This window comes from Manis pentadactyla, chromosome 13, assembly GCF_030020395.1.
Source record: "Manis pentadactyla isolate mManPen7 chromosome 13, mManPen7.hap1, whole genome shotgun sequence".
Lineage (NCBI taxonomy): Eukaryota > Metazoa > Chordata > Mammalia > Pholidota > Manidae > Manis > Manis pentadactyla.
In genome coordinates this window covers 9,713,744-9,732,728 of record NC_080031.1, presented here as the reverse complement: position 1 = coordinate 9,732,728, position 18,985 = coordinate 9,713,744, and the positions used below count along the sequence as shown (strand labels likewise).

Genomic DNA, 18,985 nt, shown 5'->3' with positions numbered 1-18,985 from the left:
TATTTGACTCTCTTGGCTGGTTTTCATAATTTCTCCTCTTTCATATAGACAACACCTGCAAAGATGAAATAATGTTGAGAAAAGTGATTTAGCAGTGGTTAACATTCCCTTATTCCATTTTCCAAGTATATTGACTGGATTCTCAACTAAGTCTGTCTCTCCACTTAGGAACAGAATTTACCTGGGAAATAGAGGGTCAGGAAAAGTACATGAGAAAGGGAACGAGAATTGGGTAAACAAAACCATGAAGACTAGAGTTTTGTGAGACCAAGCAGATAATTTCGTCCTACCAAAAATTTTAAATGCTAGAATACTGAGGTATTTTCTCACAGTCGTGTACGTATCCCAGACATGTAATTTATCCCAATCCTACATGTATTAAGGTCAGAGGCAGGGAGAAAATATATCACTCTCCCTCTTCACTCAAAGCTTTTTCTACATCTTCTAATCATTGGTAATGCAAGCTGACACTTGTTTAAGCTGGTTTTCATCTCTCTATATTATGATTCTTTCAGAGACACGCTGCCCACCAGGCATCGCCTGCGATGGACACACACAACCGCACCGCAGTGACTGAATTTACCCTGACCGCCTTCCCGGCTCTCCACAGGCTCCAGGTCTCCCTCTTCGTGGTCCTCCTGCTCACGTACACGCTCACGCTAACAGGAAATACTGTCATCATTTCCCTCATATGGGCTGATGATCGCCTCCAAACCCCAATGTACTTCTTCCTCAGTAACTTGTCATGTTTGGACATTTTATACACGACCTCAGTCACCCCAAAGCTGCTAGCCTCTCTCCTAGAAGGCAGGAATGACATATCTTTGGCTGGCTGCATGACACAAATGTACTTTGTATTTTTCTTGGCAACTGTGGAGTTTATCCTCTTGGCAGTGATGTCCTATGACCGCTACGTGGCCATCCATAAACCCCTGAACTACACCATAATCATGAACAGCAGGGTCTGTCTCCTGCTGGTTCTGGGATGCTGGGTGGGGGCCTTCCTGTCAGTGCTCTGCCCAACAATTGTGGTTACCAGACTCCCTTTTTGTTATAAGGAAATTAAGCACTTCTTCTGTGACCTGGCCCCCCTGCTCCACGTGGCCTGCATTGACACTCATTTCATACAGATGTTGAGCTTCATATTATCCACATTGGTCCTCCTGACCTCACTGCTGCTCACCACTGTGTCCTACACCTACATCATCTCTACCATCCTGCGCATCCCGTCAGCCCAGGGACGTCAGAAGGCCTTCTCCACCTGTGCTTCTCACATCACTGTTCTCTCCATCGCCTATGGAGGCAGCATCTTCATGTACGTGAGGCCCAGCCAGAGCCAGTCACTGGATTTTGACAAAGTGACAGCTGTCCTCACCACGATGGTGACCCCTCTTCTGAACCCCTTCATCTATAGTCTGAGGAATGAAAAGGTGAAGGAAGCTTGGAGAGAAGCTGGCAACAAAATTATGTCCTTATTGCACAGGAAAACTTAAAGTTTGCTTGCTAAGAATGCTTCATTTCAACACTTGGACTCAATGTACACAAGGCATGCATCAAATATACATGGTAAGAGATGAAGGAGTTCCATGCCACATGAGACACAAAGTATCGTAGTCAGAGTGCAAGGGTGCCATTCAGCCCTAGAAAAAATAACATGCTCTGAACTCAGTTTTTGGATCTTCTCACACACAAAGTTATTATGCATTAATGAAAAATACTGAACTAATATCAGAAAACCTGAAGTTCAAACCTGGTTCTTTCCTGCTTTTATCAGGTGACACACTTTCTGCACCTGAGCTTTCTCATGCCCACAGAGGGAAAGATAGTTTGTGCTATTCTTTTTTCTTTTTGTTTTTGTAGACTTAACCACAATTGTGTAAGTGGATGCTACCACACAACCACATGTAATAAAATGTGAAATATTTTTCTCACTGGGTCTCTTCATTTGTTTGAAGGTGATTGGCTTCATGCCTGACAGTTAAGTGCTGAAATCAAAATAAGATTAAGAAAATAATAACAACTAGAATAAGCTAGAGAAGTAACATAGCCCAGGGTTGGACAGTATACTGAAAAATGAATGTATATTGATAAATATGGAATGTATATGGAAATATATTTTAAATTATATGAACTCAAATCCAAATTTCTTTAAGGTAGATATGATTGTTCCAATTGGAATGAGGAGTTCTCTCCTGATTTACTTGTTCCTAAGAGGAAAGGGATGGGAAAGAGTTTAATGACCTCTCTCCATGTCACCACTGAACAAGGGCTCCTAAAAGGAAGCAAACGAACGGGGAGAAGACAACAGACATCGCTGAGGTCAGAAAGGGTCACTCCTCGTTTGCTCCTTGACTTCTACCTACATGGACACTGGACAAAGCAGAGGACGTAATACCTGACATGGAATATATCCTGGGGCAACAGTTAGAGGAAGTGCTGCCTTAGAATGGGGTCACAATATTTTAATTAGCACAGATCATCATAGGTAAGTGCAGTGGACAAAGGTTTTAAAGATCAAAGGAAGAAACTGCAACACCACGAGGCATGAATGTGTCATATAAGATAGGATTCTGGAAGTTGCTATGTTAGTTTCCAGTTGCTGCAACAACAGACTTGACAACTTAAAACAATAAAAGTTGTATCTGACAGCTCTGCAGGTCAGAATTTCAACACTGGTCTCACCAGGCTGCATTCCGTTCTGGGAGCTCTTGGGGAAAATCCATACCCTACTCATGCGGGCTGCTGGCAGAATTCCGCCTCCTGGACATGTAGCACCCAGGTCCTGCTTCCTTGCTGACTATCCAGCAACAGCCGTTTCCTGGTTTCTAGAAGGAGCAACAGACACTGGATCACGGTCCCCCTTCCTCTAACTTCAAAGCCAACAGCAATGGGGCAAGTCTCTCTCAAGCCTCAAATCTCTGCTCTTGCTTCTTCCGTCTCCTCTCAGAATCAGCTGGGCAAGTTCTCCCCTTTGCAGGACACATTAGACCGGATTGGGCCCACACAGTAATCCAGATAATATCACCAACACAAGGTCCACATCCTCCATTACTTCTGTAAAATCCCTTCTGCCAAATAAAGTTACATATTCACAGATTCTGGGGATTAGAAAGTGGACACATTTTGGTGCCATTTTTCTGCTTAACAAAGTCACACTGCGAGTGTTAATGATCCAAGAAAGGAAGAATAAAAGACAGCACACAGTATGGTGGATAAAACCAATACCAAATCCTAAAGTCTACCTTCCTTCTCTCACTAGCCCCCGAGTATGAAGGACTGGTGCAAAGCAACAAACATCTGGGAAAACATGTTTAATTAGGTATGTCTCTCTTACTCAAGTCATTATCAGGTAAACAGGAGTATAGTTGTGCTGTGTGGTGTTTTAATTTTTTACTGAATTCTCATGTCTTCAAAAGCCTCATTCTGGTATACTTAATACAAAAAAGACAATCCTGAATGAATAAAATAATTTAAACATCATTTTCCTATCTAACTGGGGCTGACATTAGGTTGAGCCCCTCTTGAACCTGACAAAACAAAAAGACTTCATAAACTCTGAAAAATCATATATACTTTATTTAGCATTGATGTTAATTATTCTAATGATCCACATTCTTATAATTGCAGATAATATTATCAGTTTCTACACTGATTCTAATTAGTTGAGTTACTTGAAAAATGACAACTACTATTCCCCAAATTTGGGAAAGGTGGAAAGTCCTTCACCTTTTTATATACCACAAGGATTACACGTTATAAACTATTGCTTTTCCATGTGGGATTGGTAGGGGGAACATACCACAAAAACCCTCAGAAATTATGAACAATATCCACTTGCCAGACAAATCACATCCCCCCAGCCATGGATGAAGAGCACCCCGACCTCAGAACCACTGTCTCATGTAATGAATTCATTGCTCCTTCCCTTTGCCAGCAGATTCTCAGGTATTCTTCCTCCTGACTCAGTCTTAACCAATTATTCAGTAAGAACAATGAAGAACATACATCCCAATTACGTTACATGAATTCTAAGAATTGCAGTGAAATATATAAAATCATTCTTTGGGAGTGTCAGGAGCTTAGCTAGCTGCTCCATGGTTTTGCTGCCTAGGCCTCCATTTTACTTGGTCAAGAAGTTTGCAGGACCTTTCAACTGACACTAGCCCCTTCTGGCGGGTGCATGCGCACAGAGCCAGCTGCAAGCCTCACGTATGTACAGATACCCAACAAGGTCCTACAGTATCCCCTGCGCTCAACAGGCTCCCACACCTCAAGGTGCCTTCCCCTTATGCACCCTTTAGATGAGGCTCCCATGTAACTTACCAAAACCCCACTCTTCTGATTTTAATTGACCAAAATGCATTTGGCCCAGGAACCCCAAAGCACTCTACCACTGGACCCAAATAACGGCATGTACGACAGCTCCTGCCCCTGTCTGCACGCTGCCTTGACTTCCTTCTGTGTCCCTCATGCTGAGTCAGGGACTTCCTACAGGGCCTGTAAGGAGCAAACCTCAATTTCAATCCCTCTTGTGGTCTTGCTATTAAACCATACTTCACCATCCACCATCCTGTTCTACATTTTGTAATGTACTTAATGTTAACTTGATAAATGTATGACAGAATAATACAACAATATACAACTATTTGTTTCATTCTTGAAGTTCACCTAGTTTCTGTGTGTCATGTGTGATGTACTTTTCAGAGATGTGTATTTCTTCCATGAATGTTAAAAACCCCTTTAAAGAAAACGTTTACTGTCTGGGATTGCTGGCTAACCCAAAGAATGTTGTTTAATGTTAACTAGGAAACCATTCATTTATATCAAGTTATTCTATTTTTATTAGTACTTGTATAGTCTCTTCATGGGTAAAAATTTATGCACATGCCCTCCTGACCTAGATTGGGATTCAGAGACATCACCTGCCTTTAGAAGAGCATACAAAATAGGCAGTGTGTCATTTTACTTGTTTAAGCAAACACGCCTCATGCTGTTTATGTAGCAGGGGTAAGAAAGGATTAGACAAGGCTATAGATGCATCCTTAAAATTTGTTTCATCCAATTACTAAATTTATCTCACTAAATAGGAAAGAAGTTATTCCATTATAGTTATAGCATTGAATTAAGTGGTGGAGATAAAACGGTGAAAAAGATTTCTGTTAAATTACACATTTTAATCTCTTGAAGCACTACTTTCAAGAATTTCTTAAAACCTTAAACATGGATCACATTTATTGTAAAAGTCATTTGAAAAATGGAAAGTAGCACAATGCACAACATTTTTAACCAATTGTGTGCTGAAGAGTAGCCCTATGAGAACTGCCATGGTTCACATGGTATGTCAACTTGACTGGGCCACTGGTCCCCAGACTGCTGAAAAATGTCATGCCACAGGTTCAAGAAACTCAGTGAACCCCAGATAAATCAACTCAAAGAAAATCACTCAGATGCACATTATAGTGAAATATTGAACACAAAGTTAGGAGTAAGTTATTATAGCACCTAGAGCAAAACTGAAGGACCAACAATGTGACTGAAGGGAAGGCTGGTCTCCAGTTCCTCCACATTCTCACCAATGCTTAATTTTTTTCTCATTTTTAAATATCCTTTCAGCCATGCTCACAGGTGTGTAGTGGTATTTCATTGTGGTTTGAATATGCATTTCTTTCCCTCATGCCTAGTGATGCTGATGTGACTGTTTTTTCATTTCCTTATTTGTACTTGTAGATATTCCTTGCTAAAGTATATGTTCACATCCTGTGCTCATTTCGTAAACTGAGCTATTTGTTTTCTTATTACTGAGTTATGGGGACTTCCTTGTTTTCTCGTTAAGATTCTTTTATCATATACCTATTTTGAAAATATTTTTCTCAATATGTAGCCTATCTTCATTTTCAGAAGCACAATGGTGTGCTTGAAAAAAAAGATATTTATTGTTTTGATAAAATCTAAATAGAAACTTTTTAAGTGACTGATAATATTATGTAATAAAATCCCTTCCAGAAACCAAGATCACAAAAATTGTCCCCTTTGTTTTCTTCTAGAAATTGATAGCCATAGATTTTTCATTTAGGACTTATCCACTCTGTGTCATTTACTTTATTTATTTTTATTTTTGCATGGGGATGTCTAATTCTTCCAGCACCATTTGTTGAAAAGGCTGCCCTTCTTTTAAAGAATTGTGGTGTATTATCAAAAATTAATTGATGATACAGTTATGGAAAAACCAAAAGCAAATATATCAAATATTATCATAGACCATTTTAACATACATGTCTCAAAACTCGAAGACAACAAGAAATAGATATTTAGAAATGAAATTAACAAGCCCAGTCAATATAATATACAGAGAATTCTGTACACAAATTGAAATGTTTCATCATTTTCAAGAAATGAAATTGACAAAACTTGGTCATACACTTGGTGACAAATGGTGTCAAAATAAATTCATGCCAATAGAGTTAGGTTTATCATGCAGGAACAGAATTAAAAATCAATAGCAAAAGAGAGCTAAACAAAATCTCACAGAACTCAAAGTAACACAAGGTTTAAATAATATTTTTACTTAAACTGGCATTTCAAAGGAAAATTTGTAATTTTTAAAATTGAATAATAAGGGAACTATAATGTAGCTATTTAGTGCCTATGGAATAATTTATACATTTAAACCCATATACCAGAAATTAAAAGACTTTGAAAATAAAGAAAATGAGCATTAAACTCAGAAGAATGGGTAATGGTGTTCAGAACAAGTGAACAATGAAAGAAGTAACAGTGTAAATGATAAAGATACTTTCAGGTATAACTGAAAGAGGAGTAAATACAAATGACAAAGCATAAACACAAAGCAAAACACAGTTGAGAAAGTTTCCCAAGATAAGCAGATGACTACCAAGATTTATCAATGGGGAGGTAGAAAAAAAGATAAAAGTAACAAAATGTAGAATGAAAAGTAGAAAATTAGTTACAGCACAGTAGAATAAATTTCAAAATACCAATGAATATTAAATAAATCTGAATTCATGAATTCACAGAAGAATAAATCTAATCTGAATTCATGAAATCACAGTAGAATATAAAAGTCAACGTTGTGCAGAAAGGAATAGAAAACATAAATAAGCAAAAAAGCATCAAAAATTAAAATAAAATTCTCAGCACACGAAGAGTTCAATATGCACAGATGACATCTAACCAATTTTGAGGAAGTAGGTAATACCTATCGAATTCAAGAGCTATAAAACATATCTAGAATTGACAAAACAGTCTTAAACAGAAAGAACAAAGTTAGGGAACATTTACAACTGATTTCAGGATTTTAAGACTATTTAAATTCGGAATTTGATCATGATTCTTAAGAGAATATATTGGATTATCTCTGATTTTCCTCAGTTCAAGATCAGTTTCCTCTCCCATCTATGATCCAATCTACAGGGAACAACACACTAGGCTACAAGGAATTCTGACAGACGAGTAACTGAAAATACTTTCAGAGAGGCGTACCTTCATGAGTACCAAGAGAATTCATATAAAATTAAGTATTTCTGTCTTTAAGGAAATGTCCATGTAGATAATGTCTTCTTGAAGTAGTTACACAACACACACACACACACACACACACACACACATTTTAGCCCATTGGTGGATGACTGGGTAAGGAACATGGAGCATATACAAAACACAGTATTATTCAGCCTTAAAAAAAGAAGGAAACCCTCCATGTACAACAATACGGGTGAGCCTAGAGGACACCGTGCTAAGTGCAATTAGCCAGAAGAAGAAAGAAAAACACTGTATGATCCTCTTAGGTATGCAATCAAAAATATTTAAATTTATGAAAACAGAGAGCAGAGGGTCTTTATCAGGGGCTAAGGAAGGCGGAAAATGGGGAGATGCTGGTCAAAGGGTACAAGCTCCCAGTTCTGAGTTGATAAGCTCTGGGAAATCTAATGCACAGCGTGGCAACTTCAGTTAATGCTTTATTGTGTGCTGGAATTTGCTAGGAAACTAGACTTAAACATTCTCACCAAAACAAGAAAAAAATTAATGATGATATGAGAAGGATGTCAGTTCATCCGCTTTTGATAAACATTTCACAAAACTTATGTATATCAAATCACCACACTGTACACTTTAAACATAAAAATTTCATTTGTCAATTATACTCACATATATCAAAAAAATTAAAAATAAGATAACTAAGATGATTCCCCCTCACATGCACTAGAACGCTAATGTTACAGATAGAAAGAGCTTGGCGTCTCTGCCTCCATACTGTATTTTTCTCCTTTGCTGTCTTAACCTTTGAGCCAAAAGGGAAAAAAAAAAAAAAGGCTTCTGCTCAGTCCTACAGCCCTGCACTCAGGCTTGTTGGTTATCAAAAGGAATTTGACTTACAGTTTAAGATATTTGCAAATAGCTCCTTACAGGACCATGCCTCCCCCTAAGAAATAGGGAAAATGTATGAAAATAATGACTGCTGCAGCAAAGGGTTTTATGGGCATGGTGAGCAGACCTGGGTCGGCAGGCATCAAATAACCAAGAACACAGAGCGTCTGGGCTCTCCTCTCGGACCCTCGCTGGTCCCCAGATCTCTACAGCCTTCTGACCCTCCCTAACATGCTCCCCCTTCCCTAGCATAAAAGAAGCTTCCAAGTAACCCTGAGTTATTATGGGGCTTTAGGACATGAGCCCTCCATCTTCCCAGTCTGCTGGCTTCCTGAATAAAGTCACTTTCCTTCCCCAACATCTTGTCTCCCAACCTTGGTAACACTAATACGTAAAAGCCTGACCACACTAAGTGCTGGCATGGATGTGGAGCTATGGGACAGTCAGGGATTACTGTTAGAAACAAAAATGCTAAACCTTGGGGAACACCTTCACAGTCTCTTATATAGGTAAACATATATTTACATAAAATATCATAGTTCTACTTCCAGGAACATATCTAAGAGAAATGAAAATAAATATTGACTTAAAAACATGAACTCAAATGTTCATAGCAGCTTTATTCATAATAGCAAAAACTGAAAAAACTAAAGGGTCACTCATCTGGTGAATAAACAGTGATGTCCCTAGAATCCCTATAATAGATAATCCTCAGCAAATACAAAGGAAGAAACAAGTCATACTTAAAACACTTGGATTCCGATCAGAGCACCAGATTAAGTGAAAAAAAAAAATACACAAAAACTATAGGCTGTGAGATTGCATTTACATAAAATCCTAAGAATTCAAAGTGACACTGAAAGAAAACCCATGAGTGCTTATGAGGGGCTGACGTACAGAGAGGACAGCTCTTACTGCAAAGGGCACCTGGGAGCATTTCAAGGTAATGGAAATATTGTGACCTACTGTAGTGGTGGTGCCTACATGACTGAGTATTATTCAAACTCAACATATTCACTGTAAAACATTCTAGGTATAAATCATATCAACAAAATGGGGTTCACAATATGGACATGGACATATACATTCTTGGAAATAATCTCAGTTTGAAAAGCAGCTAAATCTTATTTCAATACATCATCAACATTTCAGAAAATACATTTTTTAAGTTTTCCAAGCTGATAGTTCCCTGCTTGCAAGTAGTCTCTAAACTTGTCTTTAAATAAATAAATCAAGCACCCAGGAGGGTCCCCCAGGAGACTCTCTTGGTAACTTTGTGATTTGATTAGTTACTTCAATCCTAACATTCTGTGATCACAATCATAATAATTAGCCTTTTCTTATGCCATGGTCCCAAGAGCCATCCTACACCACATCTCCAAAGGTGAACAAAATATCGTGAAACATCACACTTCATCCAATTGTAGTCCCTTTCATATAGACGATGTAATAGTATTTTCAGGAGAAAGTTAACAAGCTGGATAGATCTAAAATCAAGTAACAATGGGCCTGATCAGAGATCAGACTGACCTAAACAAATGACGAACGTTGAGAGACACATTTCGGTGAGTGCAAACACAAATTTTTCTAACAATCGGGGCTGTTAAGTAGATGATGGGCCCCAAAAAGTAGTGAGTTGAAGATCACTGGACAGCAACGTGGTGGGAAACCGCAGAATGTTTTAGGACCAGGCTGGCTCGTGTGCCTTTCGAATGCTCTTCCAATCTGACTCTACAGTTTTGAATACGTCAGTGCTTCTGGATAGACCCACAAAAGAAATAGAAATTCCCTGATGATACATGAAATTACACCTACAACTAAAAAAAAACAGATTTGTGGTACCTTCAGCCATTTCCGTCAATCATCTAAAATAGCAATCAGAGGACCTGCTATTAATTCACCTGTGTATCATTTCTTCCTTCATCTCCAAACCTAACCATTTTGCTCCCTCAGCAAAAATGCCAACTGTTATATATATTACTTAAAACTCAACAGTACTTGACATTGAGATATACTGGATTATGAAGTAAAAAATTAAACCAGAGTATTATACTTGGACTTATTCCTAGTGTAAATCAACACTTATGCTCTTTCTTGGGAACAAGAAAAAGGACTGGGAAAGGTACTCAGGGATTATAAAAACACTGTTTTTCATTCAAAGGAAAAAGGGTGAACTTTTAAAGCAGGTATTGAACATGCATGTGGTATGGTTTTGAATGGGATTAACTATCATGTGGGGAAGAGTGACAGTTGAATCTTAGAGAGATTTATGCAGAATCAAAATTGAAACAATTAACAGAATTAAAGAGAAATGGATGGAAAGCAGTACAAAGAAAAATACCCAAAGCTCAGGTTTCTTAACATATCTGAATGAAAAAAATATGAACTTTTCTTTAATCAGTATGATGTAAGTACATGTTATTGTAAAATTATCGGTATTTATATGGTAAGAAGCCTGAGACTTCAATATTTGTTTATATTTCTATTTTATAAGGCACAGTGTAATTACTCCTCTGCCAAAACTTTAACTGAGGGTAGATGTCAACTCTTACAGCTTTAACACAGGTTTGCAATGCAAGTGTTGAATGCACTTTGGTTACAATGGAACTAGTTCTGTGTTCATAAATTGGTCATTTTAACTTAAGACCGCAGGAGTAGTCAAAAAATAATACCCCACAGGAGAGTGCATCAGCTGTTGAGCAAAGGGGAACAATACTCACAGATTAAGCGGAACATTTCAAACATCATCTCTCTGCACCCACTTTTCTGCCCTTCTGTTAATACCCTGGTCTTCAAATGGCAGCAAAGAATACAAGGTGTAAGAGACCTTTTTGATAGAACTTGGAGGGTCGGCTGGGAGTGGGGGAGAGAAAAAAGGTGTGTTATTATTCTGGATGCTGCCTGAGACGTAACATCCCAAGGAATAAAGAAGAAACACAGTGACCTTTCTCCCAAGAGACTTTTTCTATGCTTAAAAAGATTATGCAAATTATGAGCCATATATAATTGACCTAGTTGTTCTGTACCAACGTAGAAAAAAAATTATGTCACTGCAAGAAATAGAAACAAAGGAAAACTAGGCAGCCTTAGGGAGAAATCAATTTTTATGACATCAAAACAACTTCAGTCAGAGTTCCACACAGCACACCAACACTCCACAGAAAACCAAAAACAAAAGTGAGTAGAAACAAACGCAGGCTCCCTTAATTTGACTCTCTTGGCCAGTTTTCATAATTTCTCCTCTTTCATTTAGAAAATACCTGCAAAGATGAAATAATTTTGAGAGAAGTGATTCAGCAGTGGTTTACATTCCCTTATTCCATTTTCCAAGTATATTGACTGAATTCTAAATTAAATCTGTCTCTCCACTTGGGCACAGAATTTAGCTGGGAAATAGCAAGTCAAGAAAAGTCAAAGAGAAAGGGAATGAGAATTGGGGAACAAAATCATGAAGACTAGAGTTTTGTGAGACCAGGCAGATAAGTTCATTCTACCAAAAATTTTAAATGCAAGAATACTGAGGTATTATCTCACAGTCGTGTATCTATCCCAGACATGTAATTTATCCCAATCCTAAATGTCTTAAGGTCAGAGACAGGGTGAAAATATATCACTCTCCCTCTTCACTCAAAGGTTTTTCTACATCTTCTCATTGGCAATGAGAGCTGACACTTGTTTAAGCTGGTTTTCATCTCTCTACATTGTTAGTTTTTCAGAGACACGCTGCCCTCCAGGCATCGCCTGCAATGGACATGCACAACCGCACCGCGGTGACTGAATTTACCTTGACCGCCTTCCCTGCTCTCCACAGGCTCCAGGTCTCCCTCTTCGTGGTCCTCCTGCTCACGTACACGCTCACGCTAACAGGAAATACGGTCATCATTTCCCTCATATGGGCCGATAACCGCCTCCAAACCCCAATGTACTTCTTCCTCAGTAACTTGTCATGTTTGGACATTTTATACACGACCTCAGTCACCCCAAAGCTGCTAGCCTCTCTCCTAGAAGGCAGGAATGACATATCTTTGGCTGGCTGCATGACCCAAATGTACTTTGTATTTTTCTTGGCAACGGTGGAGTTCATACTCTTGGCAGTGATGTCCTATGACCGCTACGTGGCCATCCATAAACCCCTGAACTACACCATAATCATGAACAGCAGGGTCTGTCTCCTGCTGGTTCTGGGATGCTGGGTGGGGGCCTTCCTGTCAGTGCTCTGCCCAACGATTGTGGTGGTCAGACTGCCTTTTTGTTACAGGGAAATTAAGCACTTCTTCTGTGACCTGGCCCCCCTGCTCCACGTGGCCTGCATCGAGACTCATTTTATAGAGATGTTAAGCTTCGTATCATCCACCTTGGTCCTCCTGACCTCACTGCTGCTCACCACTGTGTCCTACACCTACATCATCTCTACCATCCTGCGCATCCCATCAGCCCAAGGACGTCAGAAGGCCTTCTCCACCTGTGCTTCTCACATCACTGTTCTCTCCATCGCCTACGGGAGCAGCATCTTCATGTACGTGAGGCCCAGCCAGAGCCAGTCACTGGATTTTGACAAAGTGACATCTGTCCTCACAATGATGGTGAACCCTCTTCTGAACCCCTTCATCTATAGTCTGAGGAATGAAAAGGTGAAGGAAGTTTGGAGAGAAGCTGCCAACAAAATTATGTCCTTATTGCACAGGAAAATTTAAAGTTTGCTTGCTAAGAATGCGTCATTTCAAAACATGGACTCCATGTACACAAGGCATGCATCAAAGATAGATGGTAAGAGAAGAAGAAGTTCCATGCCACATGAGACACAAAGTATCGTAGTCAGAGTGCAAGGGTACAATTCAGCCCTAGAGAAAATGACACGTTCTGAACTCAGTTTTTGGACCTTCTCACACACAGAGTTATCATGCATTAATGAAAAATACTGGACTAACATCAGAAAACCTGAAGTTCGACCCTGGTTCTTTCCTGTTTTTATCAGGTGACACTCTGTCTGCACCAGAGCTTTCTTAGGACCACAGTGGGAAAGATAGTTTGTGCTTTTCTTTTTGCTTTTTGTTTTTGTAGACTTAACCACAATTGTCTAAGTGGATGCAGCCACACCACCACATGTAATAAAAAGTGAAATTTTCTCACTTGCTCTCTTCATTTGTTTGAAGGTGATTGGCTTCATGCCTGACAGTTAAGCACTGAAATCAAAATAAGATTAAGAAAAACAATAACAAGTAGAACAAACCAGAGGAGTAGCATAGCCCAGGGCTGTACAGTATACTGAAAAATGAACATATATTCATATATATATAATGTATATGGAAATATATTTAAAATTATATGAGTTCAAATCCAAATTTCTTGAAGGTAGATATGATTCATCCGATTGGAATGAGGAGTTCTCTCCTAATTTACTTGTTCCTAAGAGAAAAGGGATGGGAAAGAGTTTAATGACCTCTCTCCATGTCGCCATTGAACAAGGGCTCCTAAAAGGAAGCAAACGAACGGGGAGAAGACAACAGACATCGCTGAGGTCAGAAAGGGTCACTCCTCGTTTGCTCCTTGACTTCTACCTACATGGACACTGGACAAAGCAGAGGACGTAATACCTGACATGGAATATATCCTGGGGCAACAGTTAGAGGAAGTGCTGCCTTAGAATGGGGTCACAATATTTTAATTAGCACAGATCATCATAGGTAAGTGCAGTGGACAAAGGTTCTAAAGATCAAAGGAAGAAACTGCAACACCACGAGGAATGAATGTGTCATATAAGATAGGATTCTGGAAGTTGCTATGTTAGTTTCCAGTTGCTGCCACAACAGACTTAGCAAATTAAAACAATAAAAGTTGTATCTGACAGCTCTGCAGGTCAGAATTCCAACACTGGTCTCACCAGGCTGCATTCCGTTCTGGGAGCTCTTGGGGAAAATCCATACCCTACTCAATCGGGCTGCTGGCAGAATTCCGCCTCCTGGACATGTAGCACCCAGGTCCTGCTTCCTTGCTGACTATCCAGCAACAGCCGTTTCCTGGTTTCTAGAAGGAGCAACAGACACTGGATCACGGTCCCCCTTCCTCTAACTTCAAAGCCAACAGCAATGGGGCAAGTCTCTCTCAAGCCTCCCATCTCTGCTCTTGCTTCTTCCGTCTCCTCTCAGAATCAGCTGGGCAAGTTCTCCCCTTTGCAGGACTCATTTCACTGGATTGGGCCCACACAGTAATCCAGATAATATCACCAACACAAGGTCCACATCCTCCATTACTTCTGTAAAATCCCTTCTGCCAAATAAAGTTACATATTCACAGATTCTGGGGATTAGAAAGTGGACACATTTTGGTGCCATTTTTCTGCTTAACAAAGTCACACTGCGAGTGTTAATGATCCAAGAAAGGAAGAATAAAAGACAGCACACAGTATGGTGGATAAAACCAATACCAAATCCTAAAGTCTACCTTCCTTCTCTCACTAGCCCCCGAGTATGAAGGACTGGTGCAAAGCAACAAACATCTGGGAAAACATGTTTAATTAGGTATGTCTCTCTTACTCAAATCATTATCAGGTAAATAATACAGTTGTGCTGTGTGGTGTTTTAATTTTTTACTGAATTCTCATGTCTTCAAAAGCCTCATTCTGGTATCCTTAATACAAAAAAGATAATCTTGAACACATAAAATAATTTGAACATCATTTTTCTATCTCACTAGGGCTGACCTAGGATAAGCCCGTCTTGAAACTGAAAATACAAAAAGACTTCATATACTCTGAAAAATCATATACGCTCTATTTTGCTTTGATGCTAATTATTCTAATGATCCACATTCCTATAATAGCAGATAATATAATCAGTTGCTACACTGATGTTAATTAGTCCAGTTACTTGGAAAATGACAACTACTATTCCCCAAATTTGGGAAAGGTGGAAAGTCCTTCACTTTTTCTATATACCACAGTGACTACATGTTATAAACTATTGCTTTTCCACGTCAGATTGGTAGGGGGAACATACCACAAAAACCCTCAGAAATTATGAACAATATCCACTTCCCAGATAAATCACATCCCCCCAGCCATGGATGAAGAGCATCTCAACCTCAGAACCACTGTCTCATGTAATGAATTCATTGCTCCTTCCCTTTGCCAGCAGATTCTCAGGTATTCTTCCTCCTGACTCAGTCATAACCAATTATTCAGTAAGAAAAATGAAGAACATACATCTCAATTACATTACATGAATTCTATGAATTGCAGTGAAATGTACAAAATCATTTTTCAGGTGTTTCAAGAGCTTAGCTAGCTGCTCCATGGTTTTGCTGCCTGGGCTTCCATTTTTTTTGGTCAAGAAGTTTGCAGGACCTTTCAACTGACACTAGCCCCTTCTGGCGGGTGCATGCCCACAGAGCCAGCTGCAAGCCTCACGTATGTACAGATACCCAATAAGGTTCTACAATATCCCCTGCGCTCAACAGGCTCCCACACCTCAAGGTGCCTTCCCCTTATGCACCCTTTAGATGAGGCTCCCATGTAACTTACCAAAACCCCACTCTTCTGATTTTAATTGAGCAAAATGCATTTGGTTCAGGAACCCCAAAGTGCTCTACTACTGGACCCAAATAACGGCATGTACGACAGCTCCTGCCCCTGTCTGCACGCTGCCTTGACTTCCTTCTGTGTCCCTCATGCTGAGTCAGGGTCCTCCTACAGGGCCTTTAAGGAGCAAACCTCAATTTCAATCCCTCTTGTGGTCTTGCTGTTGAACCATACTTCACCATCGACCACCCTGTTCTACATTTTGTAACGCACTTAATGGTAACTTGATAAATGTATGACAGAGTAATATGTACAATATACAAATATTTGTTTCATTCTTGAAGTGCACCGGGTTTTTGTGTGTTATGTGTGATTTACTTTTCAGACATGTGTATTTCTTCCATGAATGTTAAAATACACTTTAAAGAAAACCTTTATTGTCTAGGATTCCTGGCTAACCCAAAGAATGTTGTTTAATGTTAACTAGGAAACTATTCATTTACATCAAGTTATTCTATTTTCATTAGTCCTTGTATAGTCTGCTCATGTGTAGAAATTTATGAACATGCCCTCCTGAGCTAGATTGGGATTCAGAGACATCACCTGCCTTTAGAAGAGCATACAAAATAGGCAGTGTGTCATTTTACTTGTTTAAGCAAACACGTCTCATGCTGTTTATGTAGCAGGGGTAAGAAAGGATTCGACAAGGCTACAGATGCATCCTTAAAATTTGTTTCATCCAATTAGTAAATTTATCCCACTAAATAGAAGAAAGAAGTTATTCCATTATAGGTATAGCATTGAATTAAGTGGTGGAGATAAAATGGTGAAAAAGAGTTCTGTTAAATTACACATTTTAATCTCTTGAAGCACTACTTTCAAGAATTTCTTGAATCCTTAAACATGGATCACATTTATTGTAAAAGTCACTTGAACAATGGAAAGTAGCACAATGCACAACATTTTTAAGCAATTGTGTGCTGAAGGGTGGCACTCTGAGCACTGCCATGGTTCACATTGTATGTCAACTTGACTGGGCCACTGGTCCCCAAACTGCTGAAAGATATCATGCCACAGGTTCAAGAAACTCAGTGAACCTCAGATAAATCAACTCAAAGAAAATCACTCAGATGCACATTATAGTGAAATATTGAACACAAAGTTAGGAGTAAATTATTATAGCACCTAGAGCAAAATAGCACCTTCTCTGTGAAGGACCAACAATACGACTGAAGGGAAGGCTGGGCTCTAGTTCCTCCACATCCTCACCAATGCTTAATAGTCTCATTTTCAAATATCCTTTCAGCCATGCTCACGGGTGTGTAGTGGTATTTCGTTGTGGTTTGAATAAGCATCTCTTTCCCTCATACCTAGTGATGCTGACGTGACTGTTTTTTCATCTCCTTATTTGTACCTGTAGATATTCCTTGTTAAAATACATGCTCACATCCCATGCTCATTTTGTAAACTGAACTATTTGTTTTCTTATTACTGAGTTATGGGGACTTCCTTGTTTTTTGGTTAAGATTATTTTATCATATACCTTTTTTGAAAACATTTTTCTCAATATGTAGCCTTGCTTCCTTTTCAGAAGCACAATGGTGTGCCTGAAAAAAAAAAATTTATTGTTTTGATAAAATCTCAATAGAAACTTTTTAAGTGATTCATAATATTCATAATATGATGTATTAATATCCTTTCCAGGAACAAAGATCACAAAAATTGTCCCCTTTGTTCTCTTCTAGAAGTTGATAGTCTTAGATTTTACATTTAGGTCTTATCCATTTTGTGTCATTTACTTTATTTATTTTTATTTTCGCATGTGGATGTCTAATTCTTCCAGCACCATTTGTTGAAAAGGCTGCCCTTCTTTTACAGAATTGTGTTGTATTATCAAAAATTAATTAATGATACAGTTATGGAAAAACCAAAAGCAAATATATCAAATATTATCATAGACCATTTTAACATACATGTCTCAGAAATGCAAAGACAACAAGAAATAGATATTTAGAAATGAAATTAGTAAGCTCAATCCATATAATATACAGACAATTCTGTACACAAAAGAAAATACAGATTTTCATTATTTTCAAGCAATAAAATTGACAATACTTGGTCATACACTTGGTGACAAATGATGTCAAAATAAATTCACAATAACCAACAGAGTTAGGTTTATCACGCAGGAACAGAATTATAAAACAATAGCAAAAGAGAGCTAAACGAAATCTCACAGAACTCAAAGTTAAGTAACACAGGTTTAAATAGTATTTTTACTAAAACTGGCATTTCAAAGGAAAATTTGTAATTTTTTTAAGTTAATAACAAGGAAACTACAATATAGTTATTCAGTGCCTATGGAATAACTTATACTTTTAAATCCATATACCAGAAATTAAAATGCTTTGCAAATAAAGAAAACGAGCATTAAACTCAGAAGAATGGGTAATGGTGTTCAGAACAAATGAACAATGAAAGAAGTAACAGTGTAAATGATAAAGATACTTTCAGGTATAACTGAAAGAGGAGTAAATACAAATGACAAAGCATAAACACAAACCAAAACACAGTTGAGAAAGTTTCCCAAGATAAGCAGATCACTGCCAAGATTTATCAATGGGGAAGTAGAAAAAAAGATAAAAGTAACAAAATGTAGAATGAAAAGTTGAAAATTAGTTACAGCAACAATGGAATAAATTTTAAAATACCAATGAATATTAAATAAAGAAGTTAAAATCTAATCTGAATTCATGAAATTCCAGAATATAAAAGTCAACATTGTGCAGAAAGGAAAAAAAACATAAATAAGCAAATAAGCATTAAAAATTAAAATAAAATTCTCAGCACACGAAGAGTTCAATATGTACAGATGACTTCTAACCAATTTTGAGGAAGTAGGTAATACAAATCGAATTCAAGAGCCATAAAACATATCTAGGATTGACAGACTAGTCTTAGAAAGAACAAAGTTAGTGGACATTTACAACTGATTTCAGGATTTTAAGACTATTTAAATTTGGAATTTGATCATGATTCTTAAGAGAATATATTGGATTATCTCCAATTTTCCTCAGTTCAAGA

General features: G+C 38.3%; 2 protein-coding genes across 2 annotated transcripts; both read left to right on the top strand.

The window, feature by feature from the left end:
• The first annotated feature begins 545 nt into the window (after positions 1–545).
• On the top strand, positions 546–1,493 carry LOC118934575 (olfactory receptor 6M1-like). Its single transcript, XM_036930180.2, has one exon. The coding sequence runs from the start codon at positions 546–548 to the stop codon at positions 1,491–1,493; it is 948 nt and encodes a 315-aa protein (XP_036786075.2).
• A 10,638-nt stretch (positions 1,494–12,131) lies between these two features.
• On the top strand, positions 12,132–13,079 carry LOC118934577 (olfactory receptor 6M1-like). Its single transcript, XM_036930182.2, has one exon. The coding sequence runs from the start codon at positions 12,132–12,134 to the stop codon at positions 13,077–13,079; it is 948 nt and encodes a 315-aa protein (XP_036786077.2).
• The last annotated feature ends 5,906 nt before the right edge of the window (positions 13,080–18,985 follow it).

What these genes read in the sequence shown, in the direction of transcription:
- LOC118934575 (XM_036930180.2), top strand. Translation starts at nt 546, where the DNA reads ATGGACACACACAACCGCACCGCAGTGACTGAATTTACCCTGACCGCC.
- LOC118934577 (XM_036930182.2), top strand. Translation starts at nt 12,132, where the DNA reads ATGGACATGCACAACCGCACCGCGGTGACTGAATTTACCTTGACCGCC.